Raw genomic sequence first — 24421 nt, 5'->3', positions numbered from 1 at the left:
TATTTTTGGGGGCCTTTGAAGTAATTGGAAGATCTGAAGAACTAATTAAGAGAAAGTTTTTCCTCAAACCCCATTCAATTTTATGTAGTTTGGAAGCTGAAAGTAGAAAGAAACGTTGACAACTCCAGTTTCCAAAGCACATGCACGCTAAACCTGCTGCACACCACAGGCACAAAATCCTCTGTGTGCTCCTAGAGCTGCTTTCCTGCAAAGTGAAGCATGTGCTGGAGTGCACTTATGGCTGCGTCAGGTTCCAGATGTTTAAATGAACCCCCTTTCATAAAGCTTGGCATGCCAACACAGCTAACTGCAAACAGACTTGTCTGATATCATGCCAAAGATAAGCTTGCCTAAGGAATATTCTGAAACAATCTCTTCAAAATATTTTCTCAGTAAGCAAACATTTTCCAAATGATTCTTAGAAAGGGTGATGCAGTCGAGCAAGCTGCCTATTTAAGCCAGTAGATGGCAATAAAAGCTCTTCTGTAAAATCCATCAGTTTATGTGCTGAGGTTTTGGAGTTAATTTCTCACAAAATGAGTAAGCTTATTACTTGAACAAATCTGGATGTCTTTTGCTATGCCCATTTGTCCTGGGCTTTACAAGAGTCCCTTCAATTCAGCACTGTGGGTGATTCAGTTATTGAATTTATGCAAATAACTGCAACCACTGATTCCAAAAGGCACTGGGGAGCTACACTAGGTGAAGGTGTAACTGTGTCTCCATTTTTTTTGAGTCATTGTCATCTAGCGAAACCTTCCTGAAATTTTCTCCTGTTCAGATGTTAAACATTTCTCTTCAGGATCTTACTTAATAAGACCCCTCCCACAAAACCCTCCAATAATCCCCACTCCTTCTCCCAAATACTTCTGAAGACAAACTTTTCACTTCTGCTGTCAGAATTATCAGGCCAGCTTGCACCACTTTGATTATTGAAACTTCTTAGCTACCCCACCTCACTTAGGGCCTGTTTGAAGTTATGTCTATTCTCCTAGAAAATATTCCTCTGTATGACATTCTACCTTTGAACTTCAGTGGCTTCCCTTCTTCTAACCTTTTCATACTGCCCCCTCCTGCCTGCCCAGCCCTGCTGCTGCCTCCTGATGATCACATCTTTGTTTCACTACATTCCCCTCCACAGATTCCACTCCCCTTAGCCCCAAAGATGAGGACAGTCTTCACCATATGCTAGGCACAATTCTTCCACAAAACAATCTGGTGGTTCTCTACCCTTTTCTTATCAATCTGCAAAGTTACTGCTGCTTTTTGAATAGTGTGATGGGTGGGGTGAGGAAAAACAGCTGAAGAGACAAACATTCCAGGAATACTGGAGTTACCAGTATGGTTTTACTAAGATTGCTGCATGTCTGAAGCATGAACTTCAACCCATCTTAGAATCATTCTAGCAGACTGAGTTTGTAAACCCATTTGGGAGTAAAAAATCATACAAAAATATAAAAATTTCATTTTTTTTAAAACTTTGAATAGTCTTATTCGCAGTTGCAGTCCAACATAACCTTTTATCTAAGCACAGTCACAGGAACAGATATATTTATGTGTACAGGCACATGTGCCACAGCATATGTGTCCACGCATGTTTATCTGCGGACAGACCACACAGCAGCTGAATTAAAAGGCTGTTAGTACTGCAGAGACCAGCATCCACACTGTAAGAAATGGCAGTTATGATTATCTGAAACAACCACAACTGGATCCTTTCACACACAGGCAATGCAATAGTCTTGAGTTAGAACATCATAAATTCAGTTCTTGCACAGGAACCCTCTTGGTCTCTCCCACCCTGCTGGATCCTTGGCATAGGCTGGGCCTTCTGCTATTAGTCAAAGCTGGGCAGAATGTAAGAATGTTATTTGCAGAAGCAGGATCCTCATCTCATTTCACACAGAAGCTGGCAAACACACACTGAAAGGAGAAGGGGATGCAAGATGAGTCTTTAATGCATTTTTACAGCTAGGGTGGCTAAGACTTTAGGGCTTCATGGACACTTGCTGGCCAATCTCAGCTATCACCATACCAGGCACCACAGAACCTATAGCTATATTTTCCTTAAGTTGGAGCCAGGTAAGCTCCTCAGCTGGTCTTACTCTTCCTTGACAGGCAGAACCATTCTCTCTGCTCCACTCTCTTGCCTCTCCCTCTTCCTTCCAGCTGACAGCAGCCAAGAACCTGAGGCTCACCAGTCTTTACATTTTTAACATCTGGTGTCATAACAAGCTCTGTGTAACACAACAGAGAAAAAACCCTCTCAGCTTTACAGTACAGCTCTACAGATCGTATAAGTGCAGAATTGGTGTTATCCTCTGACAATAAGTACAACCTCTGTATTTTTGTTTGCATTGCTCTCCTTTGACGTAAACCCCTTTGGGATGATGGCCAAGGAGTGCCTGTAAAGTCATAATGCATACAATTTATACAAGTGATTCAATAATAATTGAACTGGTAAATCTCTAACAGGGCTTTGTCAACCCCATGCAAACATTTTCCTGAAGTTAAAACTTAACCCAGAAACTGTCAGCTCCCCACAGAATCAGCAAAAGCATTTCCCTCATACCAAACAACCTTCTTGTTCTCTTTCCTTTCACAACCTACACCCCCTAAGGCTTGGAATGCACACTAGAGCTTCTCCACAACAATTTTTAAAATTCAGACAGAGCGTTTCATTTTCTCTTAACCTTGTTATTTGGAAAACAAACTCTTCTTCTCATCTTAAAAAATAGTTTCAGTATGAAACTGATACTTGAATGGAAATGGGCTCAATGCTTCAAGTTATGCAGAGTTCTGTATAGCCAAACATTTCTAGATATCTCCTGCTAAAAAAGCTTAAGTTGGCACTACCAGCTCCAGCCAATACAAAGACTGTATGCACGTGTGTATGTGTTTGTGCATGACTGAAAAAACACAATAGAAAAATGTGACAATACATACATATATATGACTGAATACAAAAAGATGGTCCTCAAAAAATTATAAATTCACTTATTAAAACTAATATTATTTGAAAAATAGAATTACTAATAGGATTACTACTGTAGAAATAACATTGACATACGCCTTGCTTTCTTAAAAATACAATCTATGCTTCTCATACCTCTCCTTGTAGACCACAACAACATTATGACTTCTAACTGAGAAATGATAGCAGCCAAAATCCACATTTTCGATGAGAAGTGTCTGAAGGACACTGAGCCACAACTCTACTTTGTTCAAGACTAGACAGTCAGATCACTGACTCAGTGAAATGAATGGTGTTACTCTTGACTGAAGATGTTTCCAACATTTTCTTAAAAATTTCTGTGTGCCACCTGCCGAGTTCTTTCTTTTCTTTAGATCAAGTTATGTAACAGGTTGCATCACCTCTGCCCATCTTGGGACTGGAAGTCAGGATACCATGTGTGGATCAGTCATCTACTACTCATATATTAATCACCACCAAGAAAAGAACGCAGTATCTTTTTTAGAGCACTTTTTAAGTTACGCTGATATTGCTATTTGTTCAGGTACTGAAAATGAGCATCTTTTCACCAGCCTCAGATGCCTTTACCCAGGACTGCACAAAAGCAGTCTTGGCAAAGATTTCTTGATTTAAATGTAAGTTGCTAGAGGTTTTCATTTATCTTTAATATACTTGTGAAAAGGAAAGAGATAAACTACTCTGAAGCTTACCACTAAAATGTCTAAATTACTGCACTCATAAGGAATTACATTATTGTACAAATGCAGAACCTGCCAAAATCTTAGAGAAAGATGATCTCATATTGCTAAGTCAAGAGAGTTTTTAATTCTATTGTTACATACTGAATGAAATAATAAAAAACCCTCAAACCAGTATTTGAAGCTCAATTCATAGAAAAATCAAATAATTTCTGCAGAAGCCAACAAAATCTCAGTCAATTCTTATTGCATAAAAGCAGATAATAGTTTCAGTGTTGTTCAAGCCACTGAAATACAAAATGGTTGCCAATATATTGTTTTTTTTGGATGCAGAGACACACCAGGAATGTCAACAACCTGTCTTCTCAAGAAAGCAAATGCTGCTAACACTTCAGTGAGTAATTTCAGCAGAAAGCAGAAGAAAAGAAATACACTTAATTCAGTATTCTCTCTGTAGCTCCTACAAGCAGCATTTGAATTGGGACATGATATGAAGAATAATGTATTAAGCCCATTTTCTACTGATTTTATACCATGGTCTTGGCCTTGTTCCTTGTAGAGCTAGCTGAATTGAGCAGAGGCTGTTAACATACATTTCTAAGGAAACAGAGGAGCTAAGCATGTGCTTTAGTGTCAGTGCATAACCTGCGAACAGGACAAGAATCCCTATAAAGAAGTCCTGGTGACTTACGACCTTACTGTCATGTTAGCATGCAGAATATTACTGCATAAAGAAACTTTTTAGGAAAAAAAAAAAAGTCTACAAGCTTAAACACAGCAAGACAATGAGACACACTGTTCTTAAAATTAATGTAGGTTGAAGATGTAAGTCAGTGTGATTTAGGACAGCTTAAGGGTACTACAATTGCCAGCTGACTTCACAGCCTGACATTCACACCACCAAACTCTTATCCATATCCCCAGGGCACCATAACATGGGTTGGTGTGAATTCTCAGCATCACTCTCATGACGCATCAAAAAGGATAATTTGTAGCTGCTTGTGTGCTTGGTAGAGTCCTCTTCATTTTAACTCTTTTTTCACTATGTGTCTACTATCCCATCCAGGAAGTCATCCTCCCACAAGGATCATTCATCCATATGGTTTGCAGTCACTGTTCAACAAGATGTTCAAAACACCAACCAGTCTACCAATAAATAAGAAGTTAGAAGTACTGAGGTATGTTCATCTTTCAGAGTATTATTTTCTTATTCAGCTCATTTTTCTATTATCATTCCTACATATCTTTCCACATAAGTACAACCTCTGTATTTCAGTTTGCATTGCTCTCCTTTGACATCAACTCCTTTGGGATGATGGCCAGGGACTGCCTGTAAAGTCATAATGCATACAATTTATACATGTGATTCAATAACAATAATGCATATCTGATTTAAGACACAAACCTCCTTCATTAATGAAAAAAACATATTAGAAGATCTCTTTGAAGGAGAGTTATGACTCCATAGCCACCTTCAAAATACTGAAAAAATTGTATCCCTTGAGGTCCACTTGTATCCCTTGAGGTCTTTTTGTGACTTGTGTCTCTTTTCTGACATGAGATACAATGCAACGTATTTGTACCATAAGCCAAACTTCTTTAAAACAAAACCCCAACACTAAGCATCACTGAGAAATGTGCAGATGGGTTCCTTCACTTTTGCTGGTTTAGAAAATATATTTAGGGACCAAAACAAAAAGAAATCTCTAATTTAAATACCTTCACTTGGTAACAGTGTTTGTATGTCAACAGAAGTGCATGTGCAATGACGGTTCCCTGTATTTATTACATCTTGGGATGCCACCACCCTCCCTCTACAGTGGTGACAGCCTGTGCCCTCTGTGGCAAGCCTCAAACCAGAAGAAGGATTTTGAGACCTGCAGGCCAAAACAGAAGCTGTAGGTACAAAATGCTACCCATTTTCTTCTCTTGGATCAAGTATCTCTATACAAATTACATTTCCCATTTGTCATCACAACAGCACTTTGGTCAACTATTGCCATTTCTGGGAATAGGTAAAGCAGTTGAGCAAACCTGTTTTTGGGGAAAAGAAATATGCTTAGAGTTGCTTGGATTTCTCTCATCAAGTTGGGAAAAAGTAGCATACTGTATAGGCGGCACTGGCACAGAAAATCAGAACAAGCTGGGGTACAGACTCTGGTCCTCCTTCCCTTCACTGGAAAGTCATAACTGTGTTACTGCTTACCACCAAACAAAAGGAAAGCAGGAATCCCACAGAAAATACCACCTCAGGAATTTTGCTTCTGGAGTGGGATTAAAAACAAATAAAGAAACCCCCAAACTTACAAAACTTTATAAAGCCTGAGATTCTCAAGACACCTGTCCTGACATATTTTCTTAAGATGGATTCTTCTTGCGGATTTTCATCATCCTTCTTCTTCTCCTTTGTGCATTTCTTCCTGCCACACTAATATTACTATGGCAGCTCAGTAAACTTCACAAAATACAAGAGGGATCATGTCGTTGAAAGCCCGTAACTCTGAGTACATATATGCCCACAGGCTGCTGAGATAACTGCTGTAACAGGCAGAATTTTGCTCCTGAATCACATACAGTTTTAGCTTTGCTTCTCAGACAGAAATGCCACTGGGTGGATACTATCTTAATCATAGTTTGTGAGGCCCCTCTGCACACTGGTTGGACAGAAGTGTCAGGAGTAAGTTACAAGAAGATTGGCAACTTTATACAGTAGACAGGTATTTTTCCTCCTTAAGTTATGTTAAACAATTACTCTTCCAAGTCCACGTACGTAACTCCAACACCAACTGCAACCTCTAAGAGAGATAGCACAACACATAAAAAAATTACAAATTAAGGGAACCCTTTTCTAAACTTGTGAAGCAAACAAATACATTCTAACATGGCTCTCACCATCTGCACAGAGCATGTAGACAACACAGTCCAAAGATAGAGCAAAGGTCAGTAATTTCCCTTTGTTTTTTCATGCTGGTATTTTGTTGGGTTCAATGATTCACATATTTATATACCTAAGAGAAAGTACACTCCCATATACTGTAGAAATATTCTTGCTGAAATGAAACTACAAGTTTCAAACACAAGTGCGTAGCACATTAAAACCTTAGGCAACAGTGATTTAATGTTGGTGCATTTCCATGCTCCCCAAACAGCTAAATTCGACAGTAGACTCTCTATCACCTTTTGTTAAGAGTGAAAAATTTCTTTCCCCAGTATTAATCTCATCTCAGAGGTTTATTATGCTTAGGATGGCAAAACATTTACCTGTATCTTGAAAACAGATTCTTTTTGTTTTAACTCCTTTTGAAAAGTAACCACTACATAAACATGACTATAAATCCACTGATCACCTACATTTTGAATGGTATATTCAATTCGACTCTCCCCCTCTCAAAATGAACGGAACAGAATTAGAAAATGTTCACATTATTCAAAGGTTCAAATGCCAGTTCAAAAGAAGGGATTAGAAAACTGAGGCTCCTCTGATTGGAAAAAGAGATGACAGAGATAGCAATGTGACAGAGGTCTATAAAGTCAGGATCGTCAAAGATGAAGTGCCTAGGAATCAGCTGTTCCCTGTCCCCTCCAATAGAAAGACTAAGGGCCATCACAGAAAACTTAGAAGTGGCAGTAGCAGGATAAAAGCATTGTGAAACATGACGTGGTTCTTCATGTAGAGTGCTGTGGAAATCCCTGCCAGCAGCTGAGATGAATTCAGAAGGACCAAACAAGTTCATAAGAAAGAAATATGTTGAGGGTTGCTAAATATCATCACTTCTAGAGACAAATAACTGGAGGCTGAAGAGTTACTCAAGGCAAAGCAATCCATATACTCGCCCTGTCCTTCTCCCCTCTCTTCTCTTTTCCTTGTAGCATCTGGGCTAGCTGGCCTTTTGGAATGGTCTCAAGACAGATGAATGTTTCTGAGAAAGCAGATGGAGACATTTTACTTTTTATACCTATTTGTATAAGCAGTGTATCTAAGTGCAGTATTTTATTTCTACCACTTGTGAACAGTTAATCCTCATTACAGAAGAGTTACTACAAAAGAGCTCTTTCAGAGAGGAATTGCCATCAGAGAAATGCATTGTTGAGAAGTAATTAAGATGTTGAATACTCTATGCCTCGTTAGAATCCAGCTATTGACTCTGAAGGAGATCCTGTATGCCATTCCCAAGAAGACAACAGTTTGGATAGTTAGTCAAGGTAGCTATTAGAAATGAATGGTATTTGTTATGCAAACATGAATCTCTTGCATAAACTCATGTCAGTTTTCAAGTAGTTTTTATAAGATTGGTGTCAGCTGCCTTTCTTAACATGAGTTTCTTTTGACTGAATTTTTCTGCAATGCAGAACTGTTGCCTTGACATTAGACAGACGAACAAAAGGATTACAGGATGTCAAAACATCATAAGAATTCTGTGCATCAGGAGCAAAGCCTAGTATTTAGCCTCCAGCAGGGCTGGCCTCTGATCTTGGGAACATCCAAGAGATAGTCTACAGACTATACAATAATAAGCAAAATTCTCAAATCAGAGGTGTAAAGTCACACCTGACACATGACATTTGGTTATCAGATATTCCTGCTTAGGGGGGGAAATAAAAATCCACACAAGTGCCTCTCAGACATCTTGCAGCAGGCATGACTCATTACCTGTGACTGTGAGCAGATCAGAGCAGACATGCAAGGGCTGGTGACAGTCCCCAGGTTATGATGACACTTCAGCTGAGCTGTGCTGGCACAGCCCTCCAGCACTGGCATTACCTGTGCTGCAGCTCCAGGAGAAGGTGCAGGACTTTGTCCAAGGCTTTGAACTCTCCACCTGTGCCACATGTAAACACACACAGGAGGGACACTGAACCAGAAGGACATACTCAATCTCTGGGAAGCACAGTGGCATACAGAAGGCTCCAAAGAGGAGTGACATCTGACTGGAGAAGCAGGCATTCTTCCCCATGGGCTTTAGGATGTGCCCTTGGATACACAAGGAACTGAGCAAGCCACTCAAAGCTATCACTGCAAAAGCAATGACTTCAGCACACCCAGCATATACAGGAGAACATGTAAGACATTCTAAATAAACTGCCAATTAGCTTGGCCAGTTCTTGCCATTAGGGCAGGGAGCCTTTCCCTGAAAAATTGTCTATAGCCAAAATTACCTCTGAGAAGTCCTAGGAAGGGGTCTGACATTTTTCTTCAAATGCTTGTAACACAGAAAGGAAAGTGAAACTCCTAGAGAACCAGGTTCCATTTTAATATTTGGATGTCTACAGAGAAAGAAATAATACTGCTGACTCTGCTTCCATTGTGGATAACAGGTAAAATTTTTTTTTTTTTTCCTCTTTGGGGAAGAGGAAAGGAATGGTTTTGCACAAAAACATCAGGGGCCCAGTACAGGTACTGAGCAAAATGATGGTTTGGGCATTAAAGAAATTTGTTGAGATTTTCATTAAGAAAAATAACCATTGGCAAAAATTCAGTTGCCCACAAAAGGCACAGCTTCTTTGCAGGAAAAAAAAAAAGCTTGGGACAAGCAAAAGGTTGGGACAATGTTATGGTGGATATAAGCAATGGCAAGAGAGAAAATCTTGTTATTTAAAAATACCACTTGTGCATCATTTTATTTCCTAAGGCACAGACATCTTAATCCAGTGCAACAACCCAGGTCACATCAAGGTGAATTTCCAGTAGGATGCTATGGCTTACAGAACAAGTCATGAATATTTGATGTGCCCTTTAAATATCTTAGTATCATCTCTTCAAAAGAATTATCCTTGCACAGACCAATGAATCTTGCATAGATTCACTGCTCTCCCCTGTTTCCTTAACTCTCAGTTTAAAAAGCATAAAAAGAACTTTGATCTAAGCATCTTTTCCCATTTAATCTCCTCAATGGAAAAGGAAACCTAACATTTTACAGGTGTTACTAATCCTGTTTTGACGCAAAGTGATGGATTAGCAAATCACAATCTCTTCCAGATCCTTTATTTTTCCTTACTTTATGATGCAACCTGGTTTTGCTAGCATCAGTTCCCACAAAAGTTTTCTTTCCCATGTATTTATGTTTATATTCACTGAGGCAGCAGATAAATAAAAAATCCCTTAATAATAAGCTCCCTCTCAATACTCTTTGCAGGAAGAGCCTTTTTAAGCAGGATCCTTGTGCCACCCAGTCTGCAAGACAGTGTTCCTGTCATGAAGCTGGAAGGCCAGATGGAAAGAACACAAACTGGTGGAGTGGTACTCTCTGCAGCACTAAACACACAGGCTTTTTCCCCTCAGTCCCAAGCCCATTCCAGGCTTTTTAAGTCACAGATAACATAATTTGCTATCAGCTGCTACTGTAAATTCTAACAGATCATTTTGCTGCCCACTGAACTGCTATGTTAAAGTGGCTAATTGAAGACTGGTGATACCCCTGGAGATCCACCAGTGCAGTAGGATATCCAGTACCAGCTGAACAAGAAACAGGTGTTTCAATTTCTTATCTTCCAATCAACACATATTTTCAAGCACAAAACACATTATAGACTTGTCACAAGGTTGAAAAGTATTGTCTTCTATTTCCAATATGGATATGACATACATATGCTAATGAAAAGCTCTATATTTACATGAATTTTTTGTTAAATATTAATGGGAGTGAGAAGAGCTAGCACACTATAAATGCATCTTTGCATTTCTTACATGTGAAATATAGATTCCAAGAGAAAAAATCAGATCTTTAACCTAAATATCTTTCTATTTACAGATGTAGTGCACGCTTTCACCTTCCTTCAGTACCAAGGTCAAGCTCTGAAAATAGAGAATATAAATTATTGTGGCTGTGGTGAGGAAGAGAAAGCCTAGTCCATATTTATAGTGTTTATTTACAGACATAAATCCCTGACCACTGATGATGACACTCTTTTGATCACTTCTTTGCATTTACTCTAATAAAAAGTATAAAATACATAGAAAATTTTAGAGAGCAGGATCAGACCAAATGTCTCTAATAATTTGTATGGTGTTTTGACTGTCTAGGGGTCTTTGGTAGTGGTTAAATATGCCCTATTCAGACCTAGAATTCCAACCCACTGTTTGAAGATATGAAATCCCAATGACAGCCTGATGGTAAGGAAGCCAGAGTACTGCTTTTATTCTGGGGAAGGGAGGAAATGGAAGCTGCTTCCAGTTGCTTGATGTGCAAAGTGATAAAAATTTAAGACACTTTTTATTGCTTTATCTCCAGTGCCACAAGGATTGAACTAGATGTCCTTAGTGGTTCCTTCTAGTTTGCTTACAGCGACTTCCCCAAAGAAGGCAAAGTGACAGGTTCCCTAGGCAATCCAAAATGAGACCTGCATATAAACAAGTTTGAGGCTTCTGACTCATGAATGATTAAGATGAAGAATACTGTGGAAGCAGTGGGGAAAAGCAACTGAGCCATTTTCTTAAAAGGAAATAATTACATGAAAGATGTTTCTGGCCTTACAGCCAATACAACCCAACTGCTTCCTTACAAAAAACGCTTGTGATAGCAGAGGAACTGAAAATGTGATCAAACAGCGTACCAAAGGTAACAGTCCTCTCTTGCCTCTCTTGTACGACCCTTCTCAAATTAGTCAAAACTACTGTGGGGAACTTCCTCAGTCAAAAAACGTGTGTTACACATTACCACAGCAGAGGTGAAACCAGGTACCAGGGGGTGGTGCTCATCAAAGTGTACCACTTGTTGCCAGCCTGGATTCCGACACACAGTTCGCAGTCGCAAGACAAGTGGAAGTTGCTATTGATTTGTTCTGACTGCTTTGGAAGTGCAAGCGCTTTCCGTTTCTCTCATCTTTCACATCATTAATTATCTTGAAAAGAGAGCCTGGTGTACAGACAAGGCTTGTTATGGAGAAAACTGTGTGACTGAACATGAGGTCACAGTGGAGAACGTGACTGCAGTACCACAGGATTAGCACAGGTAGATCATTTTGCCTTTAATTAATGCCTCTGAAGATATAGTCAGTAACAACCATTTCTGACACACATAGGTTCTCTTTGGTTGTAAAAAGAAAGTAACCTTTCAGGCACTCTATCCTTCTTTTTACTGAATACATCCTTTGTGAAAAACCTGGATCACAATTTTTTTGATTTACATTCTTGGGCAAGAAAAAGACAAGAGTAGCGAATTTCTCAGTATCCTAACCAACACTGGCCAACAAGCTCACTTATGCAGGCACACACAGATCCACTAATTAATGTTCTAGTACTGCAACAGGTTCCCAAAATTGCAACAAAAAGCGCCCTGGTATAACATGGGGCAACCAGGACAGGTTCTAGCAAATTCTAGTTCCAGTATGAGGTATGATGGGTGGTGCACTTTAGCTGTCAGATTTGGTTAGCAAAAGATCACCAAAGAAAAATTCAGCCTTCTGGGGAAAACAAGGTCAGTGATTCAAGACTCAGTACATTTCTTCTTATTCAGGCCCAGCCACAGCCTTGAAATGAAGTGATAAAGAAAGGTTCCTTTCAGCCTCAGTGCCCACATTTCAGAAGGATGGATCTATCTAATGCAGTATCAAATACCCAGGAGAATAAATAAAACACTATGGGATTCTTGACTTCAACTATCATTAGACTGCTTCCCTCCTTTTTTTTTTCCTGTCTAAACTGGAATACTCTGAAACTGTGTTTACACATGGTAGTTAAGGATGCCAGGTGTTCCCCAGAGTCTCACATTTGTTTGTTCTCAGAATACTCCAGCTCCTCTCAGCACAGCTTCCCCTTTTACCTTCTGTCGCTGCTGAATGTTGCTCACTGTGTCTGGCTGAAACTCCAGCTTGTCTGTTCTGCAGAGTTTCCAGTATAAAATAATAACAATCAGGAGCACCACGGCAACTGGGACTGCCACCCCAACGATAATCCAGAGGTTGCTGTTCTGAGTCTCTGAAGTGGGCTCCTTCAGCTTCTCCACAGCTGTAAAGTTAAAAGGAAGACAGTAATATTATGTGGTTATGTTTCAAACTGAGGACACTTCAAGGTTATGAATTTTTATGTTCTTATAAATGCTAATTAAGGAATTTACCAGAAACCAGCTGCACATCACAGGAAATGTCATAGCACTGTAAGTTAAGGTATGTCATGCTCAGGAAGCATGGGGCAGGAGATAAATTGTCCTGGCCCACCTTCTGAAGAGCTGTACTTAAAATACTAATGAAAATGGCACTTCTGCCACATCACCCTGTAAGTCAAAACTAAGCTGACACAGTGAAATAGGTCTAAAAAATTACTCAATCACTAGCAAAGGTAAGATAAACTTCCCAACATTGTTGCCTGTTTATTGCTTTAGTCAGTATTACCAGCTGCCTCTTCTCTTTAACATTTTGTTATCAAAACCAATTTCAACCTCCTCCACAAGGTGTATAGTTCTGCATTGGTGATTCCTTTTTTTCTTCTCTCTGTTTCATTGTCAGTGTGTGAGATCCTTTAGCCCCAAGCAGAAAACAAAACTGCTGGAAAGTGTAATCAAACAAATCATTCTTGTAAAAGGTAAACTGAAATAAATGACAAAACTTTTATTTGCTAATTTTGCATAGTGGTTAATTATGGGACTAAAAGCCATAGCAATAATACGTTTCTAGTCAAACTGATGCAATTTCTAAAAATGGCATTTTCAAGCTAAAAAGAGTGTTTCTGTTTTCTCTATATATCATTTTATTAGTAGCCATTCCAATAATGAGCCTAGAAATTAAAGGCACATAGAATTCTTACATTTTATACATCTAACAGCTCATTTCTGGCATTATGTTTTCTGTTATAAAAATAATCTTTTTTGGTCTAGTTTCTTCCAATAGGAGCATTTAAAGATTTTTATGACTCTTAGAAGAACTTTCTAATGACAGGTCAAAGATAACAAGTTTCAACATGAACTAAAAATTATGAACACTTTATTAAGTTTGTTCAACATTTATCATTTTTGTAAAGAGAATTTGTTCTTGCAACTTTTTTCACTTCCATCCAACCAGCATGGCAGTCCATTAATGGATATTAAGCAAATGTATATGAGCTATTGACCTATCTGTACAGAACTGTTTTAATGAGGGACAAAACTTAGAAACACATACAGATTGTACCATTATTACTGTTTTCTTTCTGCAGAGAATTTTATATATAAGACACATGCTTTTTCTGCTGGCAAAATACCGTGTGGTACCATGTAACTGATGCCTCCATATTGCACAGAAATGAGAAAAGGTAATTAAGCATTCATACCAATGATGTATTTTGCAGCTCATACTTGTCTGTCCCTAAGATATCTTTAAGTTTCTTTCCTAATTGTGACACGGAATTCTGAGTAGGTATTCTGTCTTGCTACTAACTGAAAATTATTTATAAGCAAGCCTCCTGAATGAAGTAATTATATGAGTTTATGTGGCCTATACTATTTATTCTGATGTGTGTCTAATAAAAAAAAAAAATCACATTACATTTATATTATATTCATTAAAAGATCATATCACTTATACATTGCTGATGGACAAACAAATAAAACCAAGAAATAAATGCCCCAGCTACCCTTAGTGTACATCTTTCACAGAAGTAATTCAGACAAAAAAGCAGTGACTGGTGTTAAACTACACTGCCATTACTCAGCTAAAGGAAACACCCATTTCATACCCACACCCTCCCATCTCCCAACTGTGGGGTTTGGTTTGTGCAAGCTCCTGGACAAGACAAGCTGTAAAGAAATATTGGCCTAGCAGGATGACATGAAAATGGCAGGAAGGTCTTTACTCAGCACTGTACTTTTCCAGCACACGCACGGAGTGAATGCAATGAGGCTGGACTTAAGGACCCTGCTGCAACTCTTAGCTCAGCGGGGTCTTCAAGAGGCAAAACAACACTGCACAGCTCACTGCAAGGCTGCTAAAACTGATTTCTTCAGGAGTATCAAAGCTGCAGTAGCCCAAGAACAAAATACTGCAACAGTGGGCACCGTGCAGTGCCTGCACAGGTAAAGCCACCCTTCCCGTTTGCCTTTGCTGGCAGTGGTGAGGACTGGACAGGGCTTACGCTGTGCAACGCTGCCCTCAATGCGGTAGCCAAGGATGATCGCAGCCCGCTGGATATCGACTCTGTTCATCAGGTCCGAGCACTTCAGAGCGCTCAGTCTCTCCCCATCTTGGTCCTCCACGAAATAGATCAGCTCCACAGGGTTATCAACACCAACTAAGCGTGACACGTTCACGATCTGAAAAGAAATTGCAAAGTTTTTAGATTTTAAGTTGTATTTATTTGGAGCTCCCATACATTTTGTCTTAGATTTCATACTCTTCCCTGCTGTAACTGAAAAGAAAATTTCAAGGGAAGTGATCCCTTATAAAATACATTTTTATGGCAAACCTTTCCTTTCCCCCCCTACTTGTAACATAACATTGTACACATCTGGTAAGTAAGAGAACTGCTTTCACTCTAAAGATGCCAACACTGTGCCACTCTGGAAGCCTCTACTGCCTTCAGCAATGATTGGTTAGAAGAAGTGTGACTGCACTTTTCCCTTCTCTAAATACCTACTCTAACTTTGATTTGTTATTCATAACACACACACACGTCTTTGCTCCAGTTTTTCTAAATGTTAAGCAGCTACACAGGTGAATATTCCATTAGCATCAAATAAAACTGTTTGCTCTGTTTCAACTTTAGCACTTGCACAGTCCCCTTCATCCTCCAACAGCTCCCCTTGGCATCCACCTTTCTTCAGGAAGGAATGCATTTGACGCTGTGGGAAGGAATTCTTCCTACCTACATCTAAAGACATTAATAATCAAAAGAATGCATGCTATGAGGAAGCCCTGTAGATACACTCTAACCATCAAACATCTACATTGCATATGAGAACCGCATAACTTTGAATTCTTGTAAAATTACATCTTTTTATATAACAACTCTCCTCTGTTTAACCATTTACCATGTAATGGTGAGCTCAAACTAGAATTAGGACATTAAACAGTAGGAGGTATTCTGTTGTAATTTCTTTTTTTAAAGAGTTTGAAGGGCTCTGGAAGGAATTGACATAAATAGAGTGACATATTTTGCTTCACTCAGAATTATCCTTCTGCTATAGAGCACATATTTAATAAATTATAATCTCAGAAACTGCCCATAGGCCTAAAGTAAAGCAAACACAGAAACGTTTGCATGTGAAGCTTAGAAAAGCAAATCTTTATATTGTTTTCTTTCCCAGCTTCCAGCTAAACAAATCATGCTGAAGGAAAGAAGTACAATTTCTAGCTCAACAGGAATTATGTTCTGGTTTTGGGAAACAGCAACTCCTACATGTCCTAAAAAAGAAATTCCCAGGAATGGTAACAGCAAGATGTGTATATATATATATATATATATATATATATATATATATACACATATATATATACATATATAAAAAGAGGGGAGAAAAATGAAACAAGCCCAATTGTCATAAAAATCTTATAGGATAAATCAAGTGAAAGCAAAAAGTAATGTTATAGTGTCAGTCATATTTGGTGCAAGAAACAGAGTATCTACAAATAGAGCAGAAAAATGTGCAGATCTCTGAAACACAGCATGAGCTGCTAACAGGACCTATTAAATGATGCTGCTGCTCACCTGAATGCCATCCCCTCTTCTACCAGAAATCCCTGACTGAAGGCAACAAAACAGCATCAATAAATGAGGTTTCAACATACATATTTGGCAGCTGTAAAGCTAAATCTGGCTTCATTGACCTCAAATATATAATTAGTTAAAAAATAACCACAGCTTTATATTATATTACATCTGCTTCAGGTGGGTTGCCACAGCCTGGTCTCAATGCACAGAGCAGCAGAGTGTTCAGACTGGTATCTGCTCCCAGCACAGATGAAACCTTCCCAAACAACACCTAACTCACATGGAGGGTGAGGGAGTTGAAAGGCCATGTGGGACTGAAAATCAATGGGTTCGTAGTTTTAATTTTATGAAGCCCCTCTGTGCATAGCCAGAGAATCAGAGAAAATGAGAAAATTTTTAAACTGGAAGAATCCAAGAGGTAGAACTGTGTGTGCTACACACATCAGGTCATGGTCCCAAGCTGCCTGAATGGGTTAACAAAGGAACTTCTCCACAGCTGCCTTTAGAAAAGGCAGAGGGTAAGAAGGGCAGGATTTCAGTGCAAGTTGTCGTAACTGAAACTGTACAAATGTTAACAGAGAATTAAAAACAACAGCATATGGCTCCCTGTGCTGAGGAACAGGGATGAGTGAGAAGTGAGAGTGGAGACAGGAAGAAGTAGCTAGAGGTATTGCAGCACAGTACAGAGAACATGGGAACAATCACAAAGAAGTTCAGTGAGGTGCAGGCTAGTGCTGATGAACTGAGCTCACTATTTTAAGGTAAATTTTATCTGAAATAATTTCTTCTGAATACACAATATTTTATGACTACTCACACCATACACAGAGAGAAGCTTCACAGAGAGAAGCTGCAGACAAAATTTCAAAACCATGGGGAGATGGTGATGGATTTCTATTCTGGGAAAGAGAAATGACTGATGACTAGCAGGGTAGTCTGGAAGCAAATACAAGACAATTAGACTTGCACATAAACCCAGAATCTCTGACAATAGCACTACCTCAGTTTTCATCTCTGTCACACCGATTCACTAAATTTTACTTACTGATTTCTGTAACTAGCCTCTGAGGTGGCTGAAACACAGGAAATGGCATACTAGGTCTGAACTGTTTTAAATCTGGTCATGGAATTGAGGTACACAGTCACTGTGCCTGTTTATTACAGAGTTTCTGTACTCTAAGTTTTGTGACACATGGTTCCAAATTATACTTTTTGTGCAGCTTCAGACTGATATAGTCTCTGTCCTTGAGAATGATAAGAACGCAAGCAGAGACAAATACTATTTGCCAGGCATCCAGCAAAGCAGCCCACAATGTAAGGAAGCATTTAAGCATTTTACATTTACACTTTGGCAGTGAGGGATGACATAGGGAAGGAAGAGATAGAAGAATTTTAAATTCAGGAGGCAGAAAGATGAGGGGGGAAAGAAAAAAAAAAAAGAAGAAAAGACTAATTCAACTCCTGTGTACATAAATGATACCATCTTTGTTGATACTAGATGTGCATTTAACCTCCACAGAGGAAAGGTTTAACTGTGTTCAGGTGTCAGTAAATTTAATTTAAAAAGTGTTTTCAAGTGAATATCATAGGTCAGTGAACATAGTTGCCTTGGTAACAAAATCTAGTCGGTAATTTCAAGCACGTAAATACAAGTGGTGGGGAAGCTTCCAAGGCATTCTCAGAGTCCTGGCCAGCCACTGGGATGTCCTGGTCAGCAATCCCCACAGGAGCAAGGAAGCCCTGGGTGAATTGTTTCAGGGTCTGGAAGGCAAGAACACTACCTAGAAACAAGCAGATATGCACACACAATCTCCAGTGCTTGTGCAGGAGGATTATTTCCCTTTCTTTCCTTCCCTCATCATACTGGGGAAAAAAAAAATCAAAAAAGATCCTCTTTATGTCTTATTAAGAGTAGGATTTTAGTGTCTGGGCAATTAATTCAAGGTATATTGTGGTCAGCAAACAGAGGCATGAACAAGCTGTGAGCAACCTCACAAGAGGGGCCAGTTACTGCCTGGAACAGCTGCTGGAGAGGCCGAAAGAAAAATATGAAGCAGCAGCAGTGACCAAAGGCTTTATTTATAAACCTAAAAACTCACAGCAAGACAGGCTTTCCTCAGCCAGGAGAGACACACAAGCTGTCAGCAGAAAAACATGAGAACGAAATTTTGTCTTAATGAAAGGCTCAATTCAGTCATTACATTCTCTCATAAGCTGCTACTCCTCACACACAATTGCAACTAAAATGCTGTCTAACATGATCTTCAAATCAGAACGCTCCTCTTTGTTTAATTTACTAGGATCAGTTTCTCACGTTCTATTAGGTTCAAAGGACCAAGCATGTTGAAATGAAGGAAAATTAGGTTTTTTTATTAGCTGCTGGTGTATTTTTAAACTACAGTTAAGCCCTCTAATTCCTAAAAAATGTAATGAGAATTATTGCAGTAAACTACTGACAAAATATAACACAGATTTCTGCAGATGCAATGCAAGCCACAGTAAGCATGTGTCTTCAAATTTGCAGCAACAGAAGATGCACATTGGCAATATGTATGACTTACTCTGTTAAACATTAATACAACGTCACACAAAAATCAGTGGAACTATCAGAAGTACAAGAACCAGGTGTGAGGCTTCAGAGGGGTTTTTGTACATAATGGTTGCAGGCTTTTTTCTCTTTTTATCATGGAGTGCCACCTGTTAACAGCACAGACAGTCAAACAGGAGGGGCAAGCCTGCTATTTGGGTACCCTCCAAAGCTCTTCTTCAGCACGCCTAGGTTTAAAGCACAGTTTTTAACATTCTTAGGTACTAACACATGCCTTTAGAAATGAAATCTAAACCTCAAAGGGTATCACTTCTGTTTCCTGAGCACATGAAATGAAACTAATATGCCCACAGTAACATTTACAAATAATTGCTTCACCTCTTGACCTGCAGTCCTGATTTTCCACAGAGCTTAGAAATGTCACATTTCAATACACTATAAATATATTTCACCTCAGGAAAAACTCTGGTCTATAGGGCCCCAAGGCAAGTGAAATGTGAGTCTAGTCTTTGATGGATATATATACATGTTCTGTTAAAACTATGCAACGCTTTTGGTGCTGGCAGCTTTTGTTCTTATTTTCACTTCATTGTGCTCTACTATCATAGCAGTCACTGATTTGTGTGTGAGAAATACATATGGGAAAATCTGAATGTAAAGCACAAGAAACATTATTAGCTCTCACAGAAGACACTTCAAACACAGCTTATAAACTTGGCTAAAAGGAACACAATTAACAGCAGTAAAAGGTTTATGGCAGATACCTATGGACAAGATCCTCAGCTAACAGGAGAACCCCCTTGAAAGGAACTATCCTTCAGTCTGGAGCCCACTACCAGGTGTATCACTGCAGCTGCACACCACAGCCTCTCAGACTGTCTCATCTGGCACACACCTGAACATCCTGCCAAGGCACTACCAAGGAGCTGTGGCACCTGCAGGTACCTGCTGCTCTCATCCAGGAAAGCAGGACAGCCAGCACACACACCTTGCTGCAAGGCATCTCTTCAGCCTCCCTCCTTCCACATCTCCTTTGTTACAGCTCTAACCCTACCTGAAAGGGTGGGCTGGGAGCACATGGGGAAGCCCTGTGATGGTGAGATGTGCTGACTGTAATGAACAGAATCCTCCTCTGCCCGAAGAGAGCAGTTGGCAGGCTCTCTGCACTAATTAAGTGGCATAAATGAGCAGCACTGCTGTCTGGAACACGAGCTGCAGACCTCATCTTATATCCCAGTACATAATACAAAGTCAAAAGAAAAGTGTTGTATTTTCACTTTCTAAAATACTACTCCTTATCTAAAAAGGATGTGCCCATGATTTTGTGCATGAAAAAATAAATTACCTGAGCTTTATTGTGCAAAGTCATAAAACCATAATCTAAACATACACATTTTACAGGCTGTGGTATCTTCACTAGCAACATAAGGAATATTTGTTTAATTTATATGCAAAGGGAGGACAAAGGCATAATCTAAAAAGTGCAATAAGAGGTGCTGGGAATAGGAGATCTGAAGCAGACACCTATTTGCAGCAATTCAAAGCTGTACAGAAGAAAAATAAAATAAAATCTCTATTACTGAAACAGATGTTTCTGAGACAGGAAAGCAGAAATAAGAATATCCCAACATCTGGAAATTTAAGTGGTAGCAAAAACCAGAGGATTAAATTAAATAAAGACAATAGGTCTGAAATGCAAAAAGGGCATCTGGGAGGTAAACCAACTGTCATTGAATTAGTTGGAAAAGGTTATTTTTAAGAAGATGAGCCATTAAAAAAGTACTTCGGCTTTCAGATTGTTGAACTGACTAGAAAGAACACATCAGAATGTAAAACTTTAAATTAAATATCCAAGTCTTCTTAGACTTTATGTGAATAGATCCACTTGTGACTCTGTAACCATAAAGCAGCACTGGAATACAAATAACAAAAGTTGCTATGTGTGCAGAATTTAGCATGATTAATCGCTTTTACCTGAAATCCAACCCTGTGACCAGGAGTAATATGACAAATAAGAAGTTAAGGGGTAGAATGTACTACTTTACTGCTGCATCAAGCCACACGATTCTACTTTGTATTTCTACACCACTGCCAAAACATCACAGAGAGCTGTGAAGTAGCTGTCCCAGGAGCTACTTCTGTTTTTCATATGATCATCCCATCTCCATTTGCTAGGTGCCTCATGTAAGCCAAACAAGATAGAACATTTCTAAAATAAGATGTTGGTAAAACAATTTTCATCATTGTTTCTAAGAAGACATCAGAATTTTTTAATAGGCACTTAATCAGTTATTTGCATTTGTTATGATTAGCTTAAAAGACGTATGTGGTGGTTGAAAGAAGAACCATATTTTATGTGAAAACATGAGTATCACCAACCAGCTAAAGGTGCCACATGCTTTTGAATTATATTCCTCAACTCAAAACCTGAACACTTTGTTAACACTAATGTTAACTTATTCAGTAATTTATTATCCTTTATTTTTCATCCTCTGATTTTGAGCTCTTAATACCTGCACAATGTTGCTGCCTGCAAAACTGGCTCGTCTCCAGATCCTGCCTCTGAGCAAAGCCTCGTTGAACAGGTGAGCGAGTTTCCGCTCCATCTCTGCCCGAAACACTTCCTCCTGAATTCGCTGGTCGATGACACCCAGGAGAACTGCATTGCACAGAAAGCAAGCCAAGAAAGCAAATTCATTAGTAAAACTTCTCAGTTTCTTCTCCACAACTTCAGCTACAAGCTCTGAGTCACCCTGTGACAGCTCAGGGACAATTTATTTGAGAGCAGCTGTATTTAAATGGGAATTCTGACCCGTTCAGCTGGAGGCTACTTGCTGGGAAAGAGAGATATTTGGTAGGAAAAAGTCAAAATAAATAATTTTGGGGGAAAAAAAAAAAATCAGGCAGAGGATTTTTTTGGAACCTTAATCAGGCTAGACAGACCCAGGATAATAAGGAAACTATTTCAGTTCTAAAAATGCATAAAATCATGAGCATTCAATGAATTTTTACAAACTACTAAAAGAGAAAACTTGGTCTAAATTGTCTGCTTCTACTAATTGCAGTCAAAAGTGTTGTGTTCAGAAGTGATACAGAGTTGGAGATGGGGAGTGCAAGGGTTCAGAGTCATGGAGAAAAAGTAGAACAGCAGCACATGAATGAAGCTGTGTATTCAAGTACAATTTCCCCTGATAAGATTAACAAGTATGCCAATCACAGCACAAAAAAATGGTTTGCAGCCCTGCTCACTGGGTCACTGGGGCAGCTAACACTGAAGGAGGAATCCCTGAAGGAAAATGAAAAAAAGGGTGGACTTTTACTAGCAAGATGGCATCCAGTTAGAGAAATGTGCACTGAATGGAGCACTAGTCATTGAAATGATCCAACTGAACAATTCTCCAGAACAGCAAACCAACTCACTGCTGACTGCATCAAATAAATTCAGTTTTAATTCTCCTCCACTAGAAATGCATGTATTTTTTAAAAGCTGCTTATTCTGTGTTTCCACATTCATTTTAAGTGTAGTGCTTAATAAAAAGCCACCAGTTAGACAAAATCAATTGAATATAATTTTGATTTTTTTAATTTTTAAATCAGATCTATTAAAGTCACTTTTTCAATTTGAAGCTTTCACTGCAGATGTTAGAAACAGGAAACATTTACATGATTTCTCACTGAGATCAACAGTATCTGTCTTCTAAATTCAATCACCGACTAAGTATCTCAGAATTATATAGCAAAATAGACAGTGACCTAAGGCTATTATATACACCAAGCAGAAAAATCTTCTTGCCTGTGTATTGGATTTCAGTATCAATAAATTATGCTTAATAGCATGAATTGTATTATACATCAGAGGGAGAACACTGCGTATCCCAGCTTTTTATGACTACTGGGATACATGCACATATATCTGGGTAATTTGATATTAAAAATCTTTACATACATAGATTCTATCAGTTTCCCATGTCATGATTCATTACCCTTAAAATACAAAACACTGACTGAAAGCAATGACCCAGCCAAAGCGTACTAGCTCTTCCCAGAATCCTGCAAGAACTGAGACTACAAAAAATTTCTCTACAGGAAAAAAAAGAGCTGCTGCAATTGGCTTTCAAAATCTTACAGCCAGGAAGTTTATCAAAACCCAAGGGAACGTGATTTCAGAGCTGGAAGAGCCCACTTTTTACTGCAGGAGCTAAGGGAAACATCAGCAATGGACAAACCTAAGGCTGAGCAAGAGAGGGAGCAGGTGTAGCCAAAAAAGCCAACATCAATCTCTAAGGAAGGATGCCACTGGTTACAAGAGACACATAGGAGCTTCTCCCACATTAGTGAGCGTTATCTGAAATTCCAAATCTTTCCTCTCTGAAACAAACCATGTGGGTTTCAGAGATTGAGGTGCAATTTGGTTTCCTGCTTAAAGAGTAAAGTGGTGACTGGTGAGAAGAGACAGGGAAACCTGGAAAAAAAAGCAAGTCTATACACCAGGTGAACTAGAGGTGTTAAAAATTGTAGGAATACAAGAGTGTATCCAGTGGGGCACCTGCACTCTAAGAACAAGTTTGGTAGGCAAAGCCTTCTCACCAGTCAGGCTTAAACGCAGCAGGTAAGACCTGCTGCAGGAAGGCAACCTCAACAGCCTTTGAGCACCTAAACCTGACAGCTCAAGCACATCTGTAAATTACAGAATAAAACATTCAGAAGACTTTGGTGGGAGGCATTTTCTGTGAACGAATCAGAAGAGATCAATTAAAATGTGGTGAAAGTTCTTCATGTACTCAGAATTCATCTATTTTCACTCTGTTTTATTCTGGGCATGTTTTGGTCAAAGGTGTCACACAAATAAAATTTTAATTTTCACTTAAAATAGATCCCTGAAAATCAATGTGGCATATTGACAACATGCAGAGTAGATACTTTACGTGAGCTGTTTCACTAAGAATGAACAGCCTTATAGACAAAAAATGCTTTGTGTGCATTATCAAGGAATTTCAGTAGTTAATTCTAGACCAGGGATTTATATTTCCCAGATATTCCAGGTCACTGGGCCTTTGGTTTTAGACATGTTATTACCTCATGAAAATGCACACCCCTAAGCTATCGGTATTTATGCAGGCTAGCTATCCCACTACCAAACTAAATGCACTTGTACTTACTCACAGACACTGTTACGTACCTGTCCTCACCCAGGAAGATTTCATCAACTGGGACACATTAAGCTTAGGATAATGAAAGGCTGAAGGAAAAACAGAATGGAGGAAAAACATCCGTAAGAACAGCATTTGAAGCAACATACACAAAACCAGAAGCCACTACATAATTTATACTGTCAGCAAGCATCTTATTTACACAGATGCATTTCTGCTCCTGAGGCAATGCAGACACAATGGCAAGGGAAGTGCTCCCAATGTACACTGCTGAGTTTGTCTCTAACAAAAAGAAGCTAACTGAAACAGTCAGATTTATTACATGGAAGACTCCAAGCTGCTGCACCGAGGTCATGGCTCCCAGGAATTTAAAAGCTCACTGTCTTGAGTTGTGACTCTTACTGAGCTAGCTGCAGGATCAGACTCTTGCTCAAA

At 39.1% G+C, this 24421-nt stretch overlaps 1 protein-coding gene across 2 annotated transcripts in view; it reads right to left on the bottom strand.

The window, feature by feature from the left end:
* The window catches only part of KIAA1549 (KIAA1549 ortholog), a 140749-nt gene that overhangs the window by 28973 nt on the left and 87355 nt on the right, over nt 1–24421 (bottom strand). For both annotated transcript variants that reach the window (XM_053978118.1, XM_053978119.1), the window contains exons 7-10: nt 24016–24075; nt 21350–21495; nt 14714–14891; nt 12432–12616 (exon numbers count right to left, since the gene is read on the bottom strand). In XM_053978118.1, coding sequence (XP_053834093.1) covers nt 12432–12616; nt 14714–14891; nt 21350–21495; nt 24016–24075 — 569 coding nt within the window. The remainder of the gene's footprint in view (nt 1–12431; nt 12617–14713; nt 14892–21349; nt 21496–24015; nt 24076–24421) is intronic.

This window comes from Vidua macroura, chromosome 5 (genome assembly GCF_024509145.1).
Source record: "Vidua macroura isolate BioBank_ID:100142 chromosome 5, ASM2450914v1, whole genome shotgun sequence".
NCBI classification, from domain to species: Eukaryota; Metazoa; Chordata; class Aves; order Passeriformes; family Viduidae; genus Vidua; species Vidua macroura.
This window is presented reverse-complemented; position numbering and strand designations above follow the sequence as displayed.